The 19956-nt window shown below is 37.4% G+C and overlaps 1 protein-coding gene across 1 annotated transcript; it reads left to right on the forward strand.

The window, feature by feature from the left end:
- Nucleotides 1-4978: 4978 nt before the first annotated feature.
- LOC135195918 (probable chitinase 10) lies at nt 4979-19938 on the forward strand. Its single transcript, XM_064222422.1, has 18 exons — nt 4979-5137; nt 6445-6587; nt 7243-7386; nt 7640-7771; nt 8476-8727; nt 9357-9542; nt 9846-9983; nt 10144-10273; nt 13931-14074; nt 14542-14684; nt 15351-15494; nt 15832-15963; nt 16425-16676; nt 17279-17464; nt 17888-18025; nt 18709-18879; nt 19095-19193; nt 19520-19938. Exons 1-18 carry the CDS (start codon nt 5086-5088, stop codon nt 19652-19654), a joined length of 2721 nt encoding a protein of 906 aa, XP_064078492.1. The 5' UTR covers nt 4979-5085; the 3' UTR covers nt 19655-19938.
- Nucleotides 19939-19956: the final 18 nt, after the last annotated feature.

A 19956-nucleotide genomic window follows, 5' to 3' on the forward strand; every position in this document is an offset into this window, starting at 1 on the left:
ATCGTCATACCTTGCCAGCAGTGCGAGTTTTTTAACATGAGAAATTAGGCAAAAGAAAGGATGTTGTCGTCCGAAGGATATTTTCGTCCATAGACAACCTATTTGGAGTAAATTTTGTTACTATTATTATTCACAGTGCGAATGTATTTCTAAGGAGAAGCTTCGAAGTATCACGACAGTACATGGCTGTGAAACGAGTAAAGAAAAATGGACTAGAAGTGGATCAATTCCTCACATAATAAAAATAGTTCTAAAATGGTTTATGTAAATAACCATCATTAAAACTACACCCAAGTAAATAAATAAATTGCTAGATCAATAAATAAACAGGAGTGTCTTGGAAGGTACCCTGTAACAAAGGAACTCTAGCTAATGATTACGGAAAGCCATGATACGGGAGCTTTTGAGATCACGGGTTATGTGGTCACCACAAGGCGTGATTAATAAATACACTATCTATATAAAGAAAACACAAACACACGTACACACACATACATACGTACATATATATATATATATATATATATATATATATATATATATATATATACACACACAAACACATATACATATATATATGTGTGTGTATATATATAATATATATATATATATATATATATATATATATATATATATATAAATTCTTCTGTTAAAACAGGATACGTCTCAAGTATATAACGCCAATAAAACACTCTGGTTTAAAGCTAAGGACTATATTCGGTAGACTCACTTCCACCCTTATCAAGCAGTGAAATGACAGAAAAGGAGTTTCATTAGCGAAATATATAGTGGGAGATACGCCCTTAGGTGATGCCTGGGGTCACCTCTAAGCTGCCGATGGTTCTGCTAATTGCCTCAGTTCACTTCATCGTTGCCTGTAGGAAGGTATTGTCTATCTGGTCAGAGTCCCAGGCTCAATTAGAAAGGTTGATCCTATTATTTATATATGTATGTACGTATATATATATATATATATATATATATATATATATATATATATATATATATATATATATATATATATATACATATTACTGAGTGTATTATTTCGGAACAAAAAACTGGGACACTACCACGTAACAAAATTACTTTCAGGTATCCAAGTTGAAGCCGAGAGATGCCGAAAGAAATTCTCATATGGGCATTGCAAAAATCGATCTATTCCTTTTGCTACATTTTTCCACAATTCACGTAGTGGAAGCGCTGAAGGTATTACACATATATGTATACTATACACATACATATATGTATACTGTATGTATACATATATGTATACTATACATATACAAATATACAAACATTATATATACATATATATAATATATATACACATATATATATACAATGTATGTATATATGTATGCGTATGCATACATGTAAAAAAAAATTTGTCTCTCTCTCTCTCTCTCTCTCTCTCTCTCTCTCTCTCTCTCTCTAGAGCTCTTTTATTATTATTAAGAAAAACGTATTTCTCCATCATTAACGAATCACATTTCAGCATGTTTATTTTCAACGTAAAACAAATGCAGAACTATTACGGAACCGCAGAAAGGAATCGAAAACACAAAACCTGACACATCGTACGATTGTTTATGAGAATATTACACCTGTCTGTCCATTTCTTGCGAATTGCAACGCTGATTTTCAGAAATAACTGTCCCTGATGATCTCAAAAAGAACTGAATAACCTGCAAGATAAGCCATCGACCCAAGGACTACATTCGAACGGGTGAGGAGGGAAAAAAAATCAAATGAGAGTCTAAATGCTTCTCACGCAAGTGTAAAAGCGAGGCTTCATGATAAACATTTCTTATCGTGCTACTATACTAGCATATTAAGGTTAAAGAATAACACCAGGAACAAACTTACAGAGAATCGCTAAGAAAAGAAAATTGCAAGAAAGATTAATTTTTTTTTTTTAGTTTTCTGTATAAGAAAACTTGTGGCATTAGAGGACTGTAAATTGGGATGTTGGTCATCCACCCTCCAATCATCAAACAAACTAAATTGTAGCCCTCTAGCCTCAGTAGTTTTCGTTTTATTTAAGGTTAAAGTTAGCTATGATCGTGCGTCTGCAAACACCGGGCCGTGGCTGAAAGCTTCATTGGCCGCTGCTCATACAGAAAAGTCCATTGCGACGAAGACACCGGCGCATTTTTCATTTGTTTGTGCTTGAAACCGAAATTTTCTAAAACTCCAAACATGAACTCTGAGCGCAATGTTTCAGCTTGCAAGAATAAGTAGCACCTTCTGAAGCCCGCAAGATCTCTTATTATTCACCCATACTGAAATGTAACGAAGCTGAGTCGCTCTGTTTTGTATCTGTTATGAGAGAAAATATGCAATAGTTTACAATTTTAACAGTATTACATTCAGAATTTTATGGTTGTTTTAAAGTCTAAACAAGTACACCATTAGACGAAATTTGCATCTGAAAATTCAAGTTAGCTACCAAACAAGCCAGGAAGTCCCAGAGTTCTGGGTGTTTAGTCTCTCCTCTTAGACTTTAGATCTTTTAGTGGCGTGGTAAGACTTTTCTGCGGTTGTTGCGTAGAGCTTAAAACAAATTACTTGTGAATAATAACTAGGGAATCAAAACAAAGTCTCCGGCAACGAACTAGATGTGTTGAATTAGTCCCATGAGAATACGTGCCATTACCACAGCTATCAGGTTCTGTGCGCTTTATAAAACCCTAATTTTGCGTTTTCTCTCTCTCTCTCTCTCTCTCTCTCTCTCTCTCTCTCTCTCTCTCTCTCTCTCTCTCTCTCTCTTGTTACTTCATAATAACTACTTAAAGATTGTTATGTTTATAATAATTGATTTTATAATGATGTAGTTCCTATGAACATTTTTCATTCAGACAGAAGAGGCAGAGTTTCTGACTCTGAGGACAGATATTGAAATATATCGTAGCAAAATTCTCTCAGGTTAGAGACCAAAGTGTCATTATTTATTTTTTAATAACTCTTCTTATAACTACAAATACCCATTTTTAGGAATCTGAGTGATGAAGTTCCATTTCTGAAAGTGTTAAGTGTAGGAATCTAGGTATTCAGATTCAGATCATGACATTTTTCTCTATATGGTCACAGAATTGAACTTATCAACATATCGAAAATATGCAACGTAAATTGATAGAATTTTCAGCTAAAGAATCTTGGCGTAAATTAACCCAGTACAGTCTTAAGTAGAATTCTTATTGTCCTTCGCTCGTCAGATTTGACTGTAAAGTGGTGTCCTTCAGAGTACATTTTATTTTTTCTGTTCACTTTTTCCTCTTGGGAAAATATTCAAGCATTGCCGGATGCATCAATAAATTCGTTTGAGTGGTGCCTGTAACTATCTCTGCTTTTAGGTCAAAGATATGCGTTACTAGTTATGCAGGGGACCTTCTGTTATCTATGTCAAAGGAGACTTGATTTTTTCCCCACAGTTTTTAAATTCGAAGATAAGGAAACTCGGTTTTCATATCTGTTAGGACACTTGCCTTTTCTTTTCAAACAATTTTTAAGTGTTTGCTCTAAACTAGGTTAGATGTTGTATGAAATAAAATATTTTTTTTTTGTATGTGTTCTTCTGGAGATATCGCATGAATCTTACATTGAGCAGGTAATATAGAGGTGTACACAAATGAATATTCACGATTGCTACTAGACAAAATATTTTAAAGTAAATGCGGCTAATACTATTCTCCATTCATTTAAATGCATTTTTTATCCATTTGTTAAATTATGAATTTACTTTTTTTTAATAAGTGGGATCTCTTCTTTATATATTTCCCTATACCTCTTCTTACTTCTTAATGAACTCCATATTCTTTGGAGGCTTGAATTTCAAGTCAATAGCCCCTGTGGGCTTGTTCCATATGAATAGGTTCCATCTAAAGAATAACAATAATAATAATAATTGCGACTGGATAATGCCCATTCATTAATACCAAAAATGTCAAACATTCATGCACGCAATTATGATGTAATTCACGCAAAACATACATAAAATTTCTATATGTAAACCTAGACAAATGAAAACTTTTATTTTCATTTTGACGAATGTGGCAAGGGGACGCTCTCTTAAAGACCGGGTAAATGAGATAAGGAAGATTTTAACACTAAATATCTAACCTCTCTCAACACCCTTAGTGACTCCAGTCCCGTCTGGGAAAGCACAATATTCATCAACTTTGCTCTACTGCTGGTTTAGGATTCTGAGTGGGGAGTTAGCAAGGGGTAAAAACATTTATCTATCTATCCGTCTATCTATCTATCTATCTATCTATCTATCTATCCACCTATCTATACATGAATATATATAATATTATATATGTGTGGTGGGTGTGTGGTGTGGTTTGTGTGCGTGGTGGGTGGTGTGTGTTTGGTATATATATATATATATATAGATATGTGTGTGTGTGTGTGTGTGTGTGTGGTGTGTGTGGAATATAAATATATAATATATATATATATATATATATATATAGTATATATATAATATATATATATATATACGTCTAAACGCACATTCACAAAACTGTATTTATCTGTCTATATATTTATCTATATGTATACACACGCATATACACACTCACTCACACACACGCACACACATATATATATCTATATATGTGTGTAGGTGTGTAAAAATCCAAACGCACAGTCGCACAGCTGTATTTATTTATGTATATGTATCTATATATTTGTATGCGTGCATGTATGCTCACCACCTTTCTATTCTCCATAGGCAAAGCCTTGTCTGCATAACCAGAGTGAAATTTTCAACGATAGAAGGAGAAATAATAGAAACTGCCTCTAAAGTCGATTTAGATTTCAGCTATTAAATCTAGTGGGTCACTGGAACGCAACATTATACATTTAGCACCGTTAACAATCAACTTCAAGTGAACGAGACAAAAAGAAGCGCTCATTAAAAAGAATTCCTTACAGATTTCACATTAAACTAAAAGAAACTGATAAAGTCACCTGGCGCTCACGTGTGGGTGTATGAAAGGGTGCAAAACGCCAGTATAAAAGCCTTGGGGTGCAGCCTGTGCTTACAGGTAGCCTGTCTCCTCTTCCTCCTCAGCAACCATGAAGTTACTTCTGCTGGCCTCCCTCCTCGTCGTCTGTGTCACGTACACAGGTGAGTGCAATCAGCAGCCTCTCGTACCTTTGCAAAGTGCACTGTAGGCATTTCTTAAGGTTCTTTGCAGCGCACCCTCGGCCCCTAGCTACAACCCCTACCGTTCCTTTTACTGTACCTCCTTTCATATTCTCTTTCTCCTATCTTACTTTCCACCCTCTCCTAACACTTGATTCATTGTGCAACTGCGAGGTTTTACTCCTGTTATACCTTTCAAACCTATACCTGACAATTTCCGTTTCAGCGCTGAATGACCTCATAGGTCCCAGTGCTTGACCGTTGGCCTCAATTCTATTTTCAATTCATTCCTTTACAAAAAACGTCATGATTTCTCTTTTAGCGTTTGTTTTTGAGTCTTGTGTGTGTGTGTGTGTGTTCTTTGCATTAGTTTATTAATTTATCAGCATATTTTTTTAAGTCAGTTCACTTTTTTCTGTATTTTCCTTTACCTTCTCTTACTTGCTAATGAGAACCATATTCTTTGGAAGCTTGAATTTTGTCAGTGGCCCCTCTGGGCTTGTTCCACATGAATAACGTTCATCCTCTGGATAATAATAATATATTAATAGTAATAATTTCTATTTTTATCAGTAGATGCTTTATTTCTTTAAACGCCTGCAATTTCTATAATGCGTTGTACTTTCGATGTACTAAAGCAACTGTATTAAATCTACTGTATTACGAAATATGAAAGGCCCCAAACTAGCCAGGTTAGTTACTGATTGTAACACACCGTGGAGTAACGATATGCCATCAGCTCTTTAACTCTTCGCCATTCAGCTGAAGACAGTATTATTTGCAAAGATAGCTTCGGTAGTTTTCGCTTTCAGTTGGTCACCAGTGAAACAGAGTTTTTGCAATTTCAGTAGGATTAATCATTACCTTACGGATAGACTGAGATAGTCTTATGATGTACCAAGTTTGCATCAAATACGTTTACAATATTAAAGATTCGGTCTACAGAAGAAACGAAATAAATTAAAGTTCACTTAATTTTTGAAGAACGGATTGAAAGGTTTCTGATGGCGTAATTATTATACACGCATGCACTAGCGCATACGATAGATAGATAGATAGATAGATAGATAGATAGATAGATAGATAGGTTTACCACTATAGTTTTCACGTTACTATGTGGAGTGGTGGAGTACAAAGACAGCAAAAGAAATCCTCAGAATTTTTTTTTTCAGTCATTTTGTGCAATATTGGTATACTGAAGAAAATTTGACAGTCCGTTGCTTTACTCTGAAGTACATGAAATGAATAGGTAATGAGTAGATTATAATGCACATTCATCTATCACGCAGCGGCGGAAGTCGTCTGTTACTACAGCTCTTGGGCTGTCTACAGACCCGGCAAAGGGAAATTCGAAGTAGAAGACATCGATGCAACCCTTTGCACCCACCTCATCTACGCCTTCGCCGGGCTTCAGGAGAGCGGCGAGATCATGGTACGATATGATAGAGGTTCTCTTATGGATTCAGAGATGATAAATCCAAGCTTATTTGTTTTCTGTAAAAGAAAACTATTATGGCGGCGTTGTTGTCTGTCCATCCGCAGTTTTTTCTGTTTGCACTTTACTGTCCGCCTCCAGCCAGGTCTTAGAAGCTACTGAGGCTAGAGGGTTGCAAATGAGTATGTTGATCATCCACCCTCCAATCATCAAACATACCAAATTGCAGCCCTCTAGCCTTAGTAGTTTTTATTTTATTTCATGTTAAAGTTAGCCATAATTTTGTTTCTGGCAACGATATAGGATAGACCACCACCACCAGGCCGTGGTTAAAGTTTCACCGACCCCGGCTCATACAGCATTATACACTGTATAGAAAATTCGATCGCGTCGAAGAAACTTCGGTGGCTTTTTTACTTGTTTAATTTTCAGTATATTTCAGCTGCCAATATTCAGCTAGCCTAGGTCGTTTTTGAGACCTGAAGGTGGACAGAAAAAGTGCGGATGGACAGACAAATATCCATGTCAATAGTTTTCTTTTACAGAAAACTAAAAACAAATTTAGTAGAAGCTTCTTCGAGAAATATAGATGATCCAACTACGTAGGTATTATCGAATCACCACCATTACAGTTTCAAATACTATTTTACAGGTGTTTGATCCTTACAACGACCTCTGTGAGGACTATGGCATGTGCGGCTATGACAGGTTCACTGCTCTGAAGAAAGTGAGGCCAGGACTGAAGACCTCTTTGGGTGTTGGAGGATGGAACGAAGGATCCACCAAATATTCTAATGTAAAGTATATTGTGCTTTTACGTATTTTTTTTGGTGTGTTTTTATCTTGTAAATAATCCTCCTTTTAGATGTTCTTTTTTTTAATTTCAATGTGAGATAACTGTTATGGAATATTTTCATGAGAGAGAGAGAGAGAGAGAGAGAGAGAGAGAGAGAGAGAGAGAGAGAGAGAGAGAGAGAGAGAGAGAGAGGGAATCTCCCGGTACAAATCCTTTGTCTTCCCGAAACTTTACTTCTTCTTGGTTGTTCCAGATGGCAGCCAGCGCAGCAAAGAGGAAGATCTTCATCGACTCTTCTATCAAGCTCCTGAAGGACCACGGCTTCGATGGTCTGGATATGGACTGGGAATATCCAACACAGAGAGGTGGAAGCCCCGATGACTATGTGAGTATTGCACCCAAACGATTCCAGGCCAAAAAAAAAAAAAAAAAAAAAAAAAAAAAAAAAAAGTCACAGGTAAGAAAGTCATAGGAACAAAAGTCACAGAAAAAGAAATCACATTAATCTTTCCTAGGTAGTGACCCCCAAGGGTTTTAAACCGATTTGCAATCTACCTTTGCAAAGGCGTGTTTAGCACAAAAGCCGGTTGGGAATTACTGTAGAAACATAAACAAAACACTGTCAATATCAAAAAGATCATGACCTCCCAGAAATATTGTGAATTTTTCCCTGTGACTTTATTACCGGTCACCATAAGTTAATATGAATTTTTCCTAGTAAAAATTGTGAGTTTTTTGTTTTCTCTCTGACTTTATTACCGGCCACCCATCCAAGCAACGTTCATTCGATGAAGAATAACCTAAATCCTTGAAGAATTAGGAAAGGAATCGTTACAAAATGAAAAGTAACGTATGAACTGACTGCTTGCCTTTCCTGGTAGGTGCTTGTAACGTCGCCATTTTGTAAATGGCAGCAAAAGAAGCCCTGTTCACGATTAATTAATGTAAAGCAGAAAGTTCAAGAGCTTTTCCATTTGAAATAACAAAGGAATGTCAAGTCTTATACTCAAAATCAATCACGAAAAATCATATGGGTTATGCTTGCTTCATATCATCCACTGACTGACTTCGTATCCTGCTCATTTTCAGGTCAACTACGTAACGCTCCTGACTGAACTCAGGGAAGCCCTGCACGCCGAAGGAATGATCCTGACAGCAGCCGTGTCGGCGGGTAAACCCACCATCGACGCAGCCTACAACGTGCCAGCCGTGTCTGAACAGCTTGACCTCATCAACCTGATGACCTACGATCTGCACGGCGACTGGGAACCCTACACTCATCACCAGTCCTGTCTCTACCCCCACCCTGACGATACTGGAGACACACTCACTCTCAATGTGGTAAGGCTATCTTCAAAGTTCTTTCCTCCAATAATATTTTCCTTTCATAACCAATAATAACTTTGGAATGCTTCATCTTCCTTCCTGTTATTCGCTAGTGGCAGGAAATCGTTCTTTGAGAGGTGAACTTAAAAAAAGATTCCTTTTTTATCGAATTTTCTTTTAATATTCCAATGTTTGTACGTTGTTAGGTTCTTCCGACAAGATTTTATTTTCCATAAAGCACTCTACAAGAACGATTGTTATCAGGTCAAAATAAACGAGTCAGATTAAAAAAATAGACCAATTGTTAAAAAACTTGAAGTTCCCAAATGCATTCCTGATTTTTTTTTATTATACCATTACTCTTATTGTACTTAATTCCCGTACACGCCATTATTTCACCACCAAGTATTACACCAGAGAGAAGTATCAGTGCTCACACGGCAGATCTAGATATTATCTACTCTGAAATGTGCCAAAATATTTTAGCCGTATATAATATATATATATATATATATATATATATATATATATATATATATATATATATATATATATATATATATATATATATATATATATCACGCCTTAAGCAGAAAACGAGTTTCATTCCTCAAAGAGTAAAACTATACCACATCTCTCTACAGGATTTCGCCGTCCACTACTGGCTTGAGAAGGGAGCACCCAAGAACAAGTTGGTTATGGGCATCCCATTGTATGGCCGCACCTGGTCCCTCGACGATCCATCCCAAACTGGATTTTACGCTCCAGCCAGCCAGCCTGGACAGGGTGGACCATACACTGAGGAACCCGGATACATGGGATACAATGAGGTGTGATATTATCTTTTCGCTTATCGCTTACTCGGGGAGTAAGCATACGAACTTTGTTGTTGGTGTTGTTCTTCTTCTTCTTGTTGGGGGAGGGGGGTTGGTAGAAGAGGTCTATGGAAGAGCCTAAAAAGGTCTGAAAAAGCTGTTTCGCATTTAGTCAAAAATACGGAAATTTTAGAAGAGGATAATTATGATTTATTCTTTAGATTGAAAATTTTAAAGAATAATGTGCTTGTTAAACAGCACAGAAAAATTATTTCAAATAAAATATAGCGTATTTATTTTAATTGTCCTTCTTTCTAGATCTGCGAATCCCAAACAAAGAGCCCAGCAGCTTGGACTATTGTCCACGACCCAGCCATGAACGAGCCCTACGCCTTCAACCTCCACAAGAGCAATCTCTGGACCTCTTATGAGGATGCAGATTCTGTCGCCATCAAGGTAAACAATTCTTCCTCAAGGAATAATAATGCCAGTTTTCCACTTTTACAAATCGATAATATTTGAAGTTTCATAGCCGCTGTTGGAATCTCTCTAGCCATATGTGTTCGTACGTCAGTGCTGTTTTCGAAATAAACTGTAATCACTCATCCCTTTACAGGCCAATTATGCCAAGGACCTGGGCATCGCTGGATGTATGGTATGGAGCATCGACACTGATGATTTCAAGGACGTTTGCGGTGCAGGCGCCTACCCACTCATGCAACAGATCCACGCTGTCTTCCCAAACTAAGAGGGAGATTCCATTGTAATTTAGAAAATGTAGTTTCCCAAACTTTCTTATGTTCAGAAAAATAAAGATAAAAGAATAAACAACTGACAAAGCCTTTGCATTTTCATGTAATCTTCTAATGGACTGTTATTTCTTCGTAAAAACAAAACCAAACCAGACCATTCAGTTATCTATATATGCGTGAAGATCTGCTGATCTGATGACATAAATTGATTTGGTGATTTATTCAGTGAATCAAAAATTGCTATTTTTGCTAACTCGGAAAGGAGGTCAACAAAAAGGCACGGATTAGAAGATACAACAGTAAAGTTGAAAAAAGGTTATATACAGAGGTTAACTGACAGAATAGGAAATATATCTAGACTCAAGTAATGCAGGACTCACACCGTACTGATGGTATATCATACTCTCCATGCTTGCGCCCGCCAGATTATATAAGCTTGGAAGCAATATTTGGTGCGTCAAAATATTCACCTACGATGATTCCCTCACAGAGCACCAATATTTTTATTTTTCATTTTTTTCACAAAACGCTTAGTTGTCATGTAATGATACTGTCAGGTGAAGCCTTGGCAAGTATGGCGGTCACAAAGAAAAAGCACGTCTGGTTGCGAGAATAAGCATCACTGTTCATATGCCAGCCTCCTTTATATTTAAAATTCAGTGAGCCACAGAATTTCAGAAACTTTTTATGGGCAGACAGTGAATTATGTGTTGATGTAGTAGTGCCACATCTCCAAAACAGATTAGTCTAACTGTAATTGTGACATGTAAAGCTATGAGCCACTGCATCAACAGATATATTGCAGCATGAAAATGTCAAATTTTGTCGAAAAATGGTGCATATTCTTTTCTGTGTATCAAAAGGAATCGAATTCCCTTTTTACAACATTTAATCCGGAATTTACTGTGTTCTTGGGCGAACGCTATTATAGACTATGATAAAAAGTAGGTAACAAAAATAGTCGGTAGCCAGTAGGACCTTTAAACACAAGTGGCTGCTGAATCTCTAAATAAAACAGTGCAAATACATGAAGAAGGTGAGCTCTAACAAAACAGAAAATATAATTGTGAGTAAGTCTTGGTCTCTGATGTCCCTCTACCAGATCTTTTCTTTGATAGTTTAGTTTTCTTTAATAAAGCTAGCATTCTAGGTATCAATCTTGATTGCAAGTTCTCCTCTGAGAAACATTTCTCCGTCTATCGCTTGTTCCATTCACAAAAAAATTCTGCACATTCTTCCATATCTATAGTTTTCATCGTATCGTTCATACTTCATATTATGATCGTACTTTGCATTAAAATCTACTCTGTCTGTACTGTTCAGTGCATAGTACTTCTAGATGTTGGTAACGCTAAGTCTTGCCTTTCCTTTTACACGGGTCAAACCATGCGATCTTCTAAAAGAATTTTTGCTCCACCTGTAACTAAATTAACGACTGATCCTAATCGCATGGTTAAATTGTTGGATTTCATAGGTTCAAAGTTGGGATAAATGCTTTTTTGTATTGCAGGCTCGTGTGATTTTCGTTTCGTGGTATATTGTTTTTTCTTGCTTATTTTTCTTCGTTACTCATCTTATTTTTCTTTCGCTGTTATTTCTAGTTTATTATTTATTCTTTTCCGCTGCAATTCTTAGTCCGGCCTGGGAATTGGAAGCCATATAGATACCCAAGGAATGTGGCCTGACTGGATATGGCAACTACAAAGGCATGGCAATTGCGTCTTTTGTAATGAAACAATTGATTATGCTTTATTTCAGAAAGCTGGAAGAAGAAACTAATAAAATGCATAGTGATAAATAAGCCGGTTGTAGAAAAAAGATAGGAGTTGCGCATATGAAATGCTTTTGTAGAATTTGAAAATCCCTTTCTGGTGGCTTTTATTTATTAGCAGAAGGAATTCAACTGCTTGCGAACAGGAATCCTTGATAATTAGGTAGTGCTGTCTCTTTTGCATCCTTCCAATCAACACTGGCTTCCTGCAAAACGCAAGCATCCTGTAAGACTCTGGTCTTCATTTCGTGGATCCTTAGCCTAAAAAAGTTAAGTATATCTTAGTTTTACCAGACCACTGAGGTGATTAACAGCTCTCCTAGGGCCGGCCCTTAGGATTAGATATTTTTACATAACTAGGAACCAATATGTTATCTAGGAATGGGATCTACAGCTTATTGTGGGATCCGAACCACATTATATCGAAAAATGAATTTCTATCACCAGAAATAAATTACTATAAATAAATTCCTCTGGTTTCGCGTTGGCCGAGCCGAGAATCGTACTTCGGACCAACGGATTGGTAGCCGAGCGCGAAATCCACTCGTCCAACGAGGAACAAGGATCCTTAGCCTGATCTGTAGGTAACTTCTACCAGACTTCTCTCGTTTTTTCATTGAGATTTGTAGACACTTCATTCCCAAAGAGCTTACTTGCATTTTTGCGGTTTTTGGTTACGTGGTAAATGTAATTTATGAATTTATGACGTACCTAAGAATAAAGTGAGTTATGTTATATATATATATATAACGTATATAATATATTTAGTAAGTGTGTGCGTCTGTATAAGTGGCCGTATTTGTGTTATCGTCTTATCCTGAAAATAATATCACTAGTTTGGCAATGAGGGGATCACGAAAAGCTTTTGTTATAACCCCCCCCCCCCTTCTCTCTCTCTCTCTCGTCTCTCTCCTCCCCCCCCCCCTCTCTCTCTCTCTCTCTCTCTCTCTCTCTCTCTCTCTCTCTCTCGTAGCATTAAGTAGGAGTCTTCCTCAGCGGGCGATTATAAAGTAATACCTCTCTAAACGTTACAGACACACATAGCTTTTTCATTTCTATAAAATAAAAAGGCTCATTTAATTGTTGTCAGGCAAACCAAGCAAGTAATTAAATCAAAGAATGAGTGCATTAATAATTAGGCGTGTAATTGAATACGCAAATTAATTAGAAAAAAGAGCACACTACTCTTTCTTCCCCTTCAGTATTATCACAGTCTTCATCAGACTATTTGTTTTTTCGCATCTCTCTCTCTCTCTCTCTCTCTCTCTCTCTCTCTCTCTCTCTTTTGTCATGAGAACCATCATAAGGTTTGAGGAGTTTTTCATCGGCCCCAAGATTTTTTTGTTGCCTTTTTTATAGATTGTTTACTTGCTTATCTGCTTCTAGCTTGATGTTGCACGAGTTTCATTGTCCTTGTTCGAACAAGTTGGCCCTTTCTTTTCATATTTTGATCAAATTCTTGTGACGATCAATGGGATACGAATAGATCTAAATGAAATACAGCAATTAATCAGTCGTTTGTATTCTGTGGTGCTATGATACAGCTCATCTTAGCACACTTAAGACATTCTACATTAAAAGTACTTTAAGTATGTAGTAATTTCATAAAGAAATAAATACCAAATCTCACTTGGGTAATTGACTGAATCTGTCTGTTTGCGTTGGGCGCAACCTGCATCCAAGACAATACCAAGAGATATGAAATAGCGAAAGACAATGCCACACGACAGCACTACGCAATACCGTGATAGCAAAGGTCGCCGAGGTCATTTTTAGTGTTATTCAAAGTACTCAAGCGCACTCATCAAAAGTTAGTCAAAACATGGTTATCGTGGGAACAAGGCAGGTAAGATAAAAAAAAACGTGATGGACGTCACTGTGGTTTCTTTGGTCGGTGCGTGTGGGTGGAGCAAGGCTTTATAAGACTTTTGCAGCTCTGTGGCTCCCAGGGTTTCTCTCCTTACGCTTCGCCATGAAGTTGCTCCTACTGCTGTCGCTGTTAGCTGTCTCCCTCTCCTATATTGGTAAACATACTTGTAATTTGTCGTTTTTTACATTTATCACACATGTTTCATACTACGAGATCATTTCACAGCACTACCTTGGTCCTCTAAACAGAAATGAAAAGAAATCTTTCCTGAACAGTTTTAGCAGACTAGAAATCTTGGTGAACCCTCGCAAAGCTGATAACTAAGAGAAAATTCTGCAACAATTTGTTAAAGTCATTCGCAATTACACTGCTAAGAATTCACTCCAGCTTGCTTTCCTAATTATGATGTGGACAACATACGTGATGCTGACGGCCAAATTGAGACAATTTCACCCATCCATCTTATGCTCATTACCACCTATTCTTGATATATTCATCAACGAATGAATCCTCATTTCACCCGACCATATTTTATATGCATTCATTTTTAGAGGGAGAATAGGCTTCTTCAGTCTTCACGCACCTTCCTCTGAATAGTGTTATTTTCTTTGCAATGATCAGAGGGGACAGTTGTCTGCTACTACAGCTCCTGGGCTGTATACAGACCAGGCAAGGGTATCTTCGAAGTAGAGGACATCGATGCGTCACTTTGTACCCACCTCATCTACGCCTTCGCCGGTCTCAAGAGCAGTGGCAAGATCATGGTGAGGCTTCAAAGGCTGTCTAACCTCTCTCTCTCTCTCTCTCTCTCTCTCTCTCTCTCTCTCTCTCTCTCTCTCTCTGTCTAAAAGTACTCTAAGCTATTGATATGAAGGAAAAAAATATTGAAAAAATTTTTTTTTCTTATTTGTCTAGCGAATCAGGATATGAATAAGAAATGATTTTGTAAAGTATTGGTACAGATTTCCTTATATTCTTTACTTACATTTATTCACTCAGTCTTTAGATCATAGGATTAACTTCCTTGATTAACATATTTGTGTTTACATGATTCAGCAAAATTTTTTAAAATTTTGCTTTATTATTCTTATTTGACTTGAATTCGTTTTGCTTTCATATTTCTTTTACCTAATTTCTTTTTTTTTAATTTCTCTATGAAATTAGGATTTTAAACGATTGTTTGCCAACTCTTTGCTTCTATTTTCTTAAGGTCGGTGATTTCAAACTTATTGAATAATATAACTTTTCCTGTTTTTAAGCGTTATCTTCTTCATTCCTCAAAGGTCTTTGACCTTTACAACTGTCTGTGCATCAACAGTTTTTCTGTCTAAACCATATCTTCTTTATTCCTCAAATAGGTCTTTGACCCCTACAGCCATCTATGCATCATTATCTCTGTCTAAACAATATCTTCTTCATTCCTCACATAGGTCTTTGACCCCTACAACGATCTGTGCGAAGACTACGGCATGTGTGGATACAACCGTTTTACTGGGCTGAAGAAGACTCACCCCAATATCAAGACTACCTTGGGAGTTGGAGGCTGGAACGAAGGATCCACAAAATATTCCAATGTAAACTCAAAATCAGTCTTATGTAGTTCCTAATAGTTTCCATTACTATGATGATCATTTGAAATTTGGGATCTTTCCTGAAACAGTGACCCCAAGGGTTTTAAGCCGGTATGTATCCATCTTTGCGGCGTGTTTTGTACGAGCCCGTTGGGGATGTCCGTCAGACATAAACATAAAGACAAAGACCCCCAAGAAATATTAGTCTTAGATAACGACCCCCGAACTTTGTTGGGGGTCACTATTTAGGAAAGACTCAAAATTTGTAGCTGAAACATCTAAAGATCGAGGAACGAAATACATCTCGGGATCTTCAGGAAGTCTGTTGTTCAATTTGCAGATGGCAGCTGATCCCGCCAAGAGGCAGACCTTCATCTCCTCCACTCTCGCTCTCCTGAAGGAGCACAACTTCGATGGTCTGGATATGGACTGGGAATATCCAACGCAGAGAGGTGGAAGCCCAGATGATTATGTAAGCATCATTGAATTTTGTACTGCGTACCTTTGCAAAATATAATTTCTTACATCATTCCTATGCAAATTTACACCATTTGCTAGTGGCATCATTCAGAAAGTAAGCATCTAGGTCTAATAAAAAAACGTTTATATTCTATAGAGCAAAAACTGATATATCTATAACATTTCTTGATGAGATTTAAAGGATCAGAATTACTCTTTGCTTATGGAAGTCTTCCAAAACAGGAAAACAGCGATGGGCAAGAGTAGTTCTGATACTCATCAGATGCTGGTCAGTATTCAGCGAAAACAATTGTCCTCCACCTTCATTTACTAGCAGATGCCAGATAACATTTTTGGGCATTATTGCAAAAAATTCTTTAAGAAACAGTAGTTATTTCGACACGTATTCGCAGCGTTCTGTGGCTCTTCATAACCTCTCACTAACGGCATTGAAATCCTGGGACCTTTCCCTAGGTCAACTACGTAACGCTCCTGACTGAACTCAGGGAAGCCCTGCACGCCGAAGGAATGATCCTGACAGCAGCCGTGTCGGCGGGTAAACCCACCATCGACGCAGCCTACAACGTGCCAGCCGTGTCTGAACAGCTTGACCTCATCAACCTGATGACCTACGATCTGCACGGCGACTGGGAACCCTACACTCATCACCAGTCCTGTCTCTACCCCCACCCTGACGATACTGGAGACACACTCACTCTCAATGTGGTAAGTATTTGAGTGACATTTGCTATCAAGCATTTTCTAGTACTGTATCTCATGCCGAATTAGTTGATGCTCCAACGAATTTTGGAATACAATTAGTTAACCGCCTATGAGTACTACGATATGTTTTGATGTTTCATACAGTCAGTTCATTTTCGATTGCTTGAGAAACCCGCTCTGTGGTTAAATGAATACCCTTTAAATTCTGAATTTAGTTTTCATAAATGAATAAGACAATTTCGTATTCGTCTTGAATCACACTTATCATTTTAGTTGATTATTTCTAATTTCTAAGTGACATCATAGAGAACCATTAAAGATGTTCCAGGTAGGAATTACTTATCGTTTAAGGAAACGGGGGAATCCCTTTGTCATAAAGGAGCATTCATATCAATAAAAGGCAAAATTATCCAGAACTATACAATTTCTCGAACACAGTCTCTCATTAGCAACAAATCAAGCCATCTTGCCAAAAACAATATCTACAATCAAACATTCTTAATCAGTCGGATGATTGTAAGTGAAACTTATTACAAGCCCCTAAAAGTATAAATCGAGGCCAGATCATACGACGAAAGTCACTTCAATCAAATCCAAACCCTCAGGACTTCGCCGTGACTTACTGGCTGGAGAAAGGAGCCCCTAAGGACAAACTGGTCATGGGCATTCCACTGTACGGACGTACCTGGACGCTTGACCATCCCGAACAACACGATTTCTATGCCCCTGCGAGCCGACCGGGAATTCGTGGACCTTATACGGAAGAGCCTGGATATCTGGGATACAACGAGGTACCTACTTTACATTTTATTCTGAAATGAAAGATTCTGGAATCATGATATTGCTTTTTCATGAAAGAAGTCTAATATCTAACGATATCTGTTAAAGTGATGAATCATTTCTCTAGTTTCACTGGTTGATATCATAATCATAGTATTAGCATAAAGACGTTTTTTCCATCATCATATACCATAGAACATAGGATTTACTACAAAAGTTTATTTGACTTAGAAGAGACATTCTTTGCAATCGCACTCATCATCACCCATATAGAGAGACGTTTCCAAGTACTGTATCACATATAGAATTTAGGTTTTGCTACACATAGTACCATATCATATCGTGTCATTATGGAAAGATTGTTATACGAAAGCTGCCAAAGTTAAGATGGCCACCCATTACCAGAGCAGTCAATATCTGGTTCTTGTGCGCAGATTTGTGAGTCCCAGACGACGAGTCCAGGGGACTGGACTATCGTCCATGATCCAGCTATGAACGAACCTTACGCTTACAACCTGAAGCAGAGCAACCTCTGGACGTCCTATGAAGACGCGGATTCCGCTGGAATTAAGGTCTGGTTACGAGTGTGTTCGTGAGAGAAGAACATGCATTTTTTTACCCTTTTCATTATAGCCCACATCTGCACTCTAGTGAAATCTAGTATATCCATTACTTTCGAAGAAGTAGAAGAATTTTGGTCATAGTTTTATTTTAAAAGTTTAGTAAAAAAAAAAACAAGTCTTTCCATCTATTCTGAATAAGAAAACAATAAGGAGAAAAGTAACACTTACTGCTCAGATAATGTTTACTGCTAATTGCTGTTTGTTAAGAGTATTTTAGACATTTATAAAACTCAGATTATTCCTCGGAAGCATAGTAATACACTTTGGCTGATGTGACATAGAGCAGGAGCATGCAATTCATACCACAAAGTTTGCCTTGTGGCATTCAGATGAGGAGGATTTCTTTTTCCGTATTTTGTTTTTTAGAGAGAGATCATCGCCCACTGAGCTGTTTTGCATGATTATTTATTCCCGGATTTTCAGAAATATCAATTTCGCTTTTACAAATCTCAATGTCTTCTATATCTAGCCAGGAATAACTAAATGTCATTTTGGTCACTTTCAAGAAAGCTCCCAAGAAGTACGTCACCTTACGGACCATTGTTGTCTGAAAGTTCTGTGGGCAATCTTGGAAATGAGTCCAGATGTTCCACAAAAACGATTTGCATCTGACATTGGTTTTAATCTTTCAGGCACAATACGCCCTTGACAAGGGCATAGCTGGATGCATGGTATGGAGTATCGATACAGATGATTACCGAGGCATTTGCGAAGGAACTACATACCCAATTCTCACCAGGATCAACGACGTCCTGAGTGGAGGCATTTACACAAAACCAACACGACCTCCCACCACTACTAGGGTGAGCCCTTCGAAATTTACCTTTACACGTCATTCTTTGACGTATATCCGTTTTATATTTTCAAATACTGGAGAAAATTAATTTCATAGACTTCATAGACACGTTCAAGCGTAGGACGAGTATTCCCCATGTTAGAATGCTTCTCAAATTTCGTGGGAATTTTCGGATTTTTTGTTATTAGAAGCATTGCTCATTTTAATTTTTCGTCCCACAAGGACCCCTCTGTCACTACACCAGCTCCAGGGGAGCACTGCAGTGTTCCCGGTCCTAACCCCGATGCCAACGATTGCACGCACTACTACCTTTGTACCCAGGTAAGCTTCGGAATATGTAACATGTTTACAGGAAAAAAAAAATTAATTTTGTGTTAAACGTACGTACATGCATACATAAGCACGCACGCACATTATATATATATATATATATATATATATATATATATATATATATATATATATATATATATCATATTATACATATATATAATATATATAAACGTTCTAGAAGAACACGCAAGACGAGAGTCATGTCGAAAATGATCAGATTCAACATTAATTACCCTTAGAGCCTTTCGAATAGAATAAAAAAAAATGAAATAGTTTTTACGTTGATTAAAGAAAGCTCTTAATTCCTTTTCCAGCTAAGCGAAGGTTGGGATGAATTCGAGGAGAAGTGTTCGGACGGGACACTTTTCAACCCAGTGGCCAAATTCTGCGACTGGAAGGATTCTGTCTGCGGTCTGGTCCCCGCCGTTTGCCCCAACGACTGCGCCTAATCATCAAGGAAGCATGTCGTCATCTTAGATATTTAAATAAACTACGTCTCGATCTTTGATTTCACTGAATGGTGGTCTTGTAACAACAGAGCAATCCAGTGACGCTGTTATGTCAATAAACGTTTATCCTTGATTATTAGATTTTGCGTTATTGTTTGCCGATTCCAAGTTATACATGGTTCTAATGTTTGCGGTAATTTTTTATACTTATTGATTTTTTTTTTTTTTTTGCTAAACTGTTTCAGCCATGAAAAGGAATATAAATAAATAATTTTTCGCTGCTTTATCATCTAAACTTATCA

The sequence above is a fragment of the Macrobrachium nipponense genome, chromosome 17, assembly GCF_015104395.2.
Source record: "Macrobrachium nipponense isolate FS-2020 chromosome 17, ASM1510439v2, whole genome shotgun sequence".
NCBI classification, from domain to species: Eukaryota; Metazoa; Arthropoda; class Malacostraca; order Decapoda; family Palaemonidae; genus Macrobrachium; species Macrobrachium nipponense.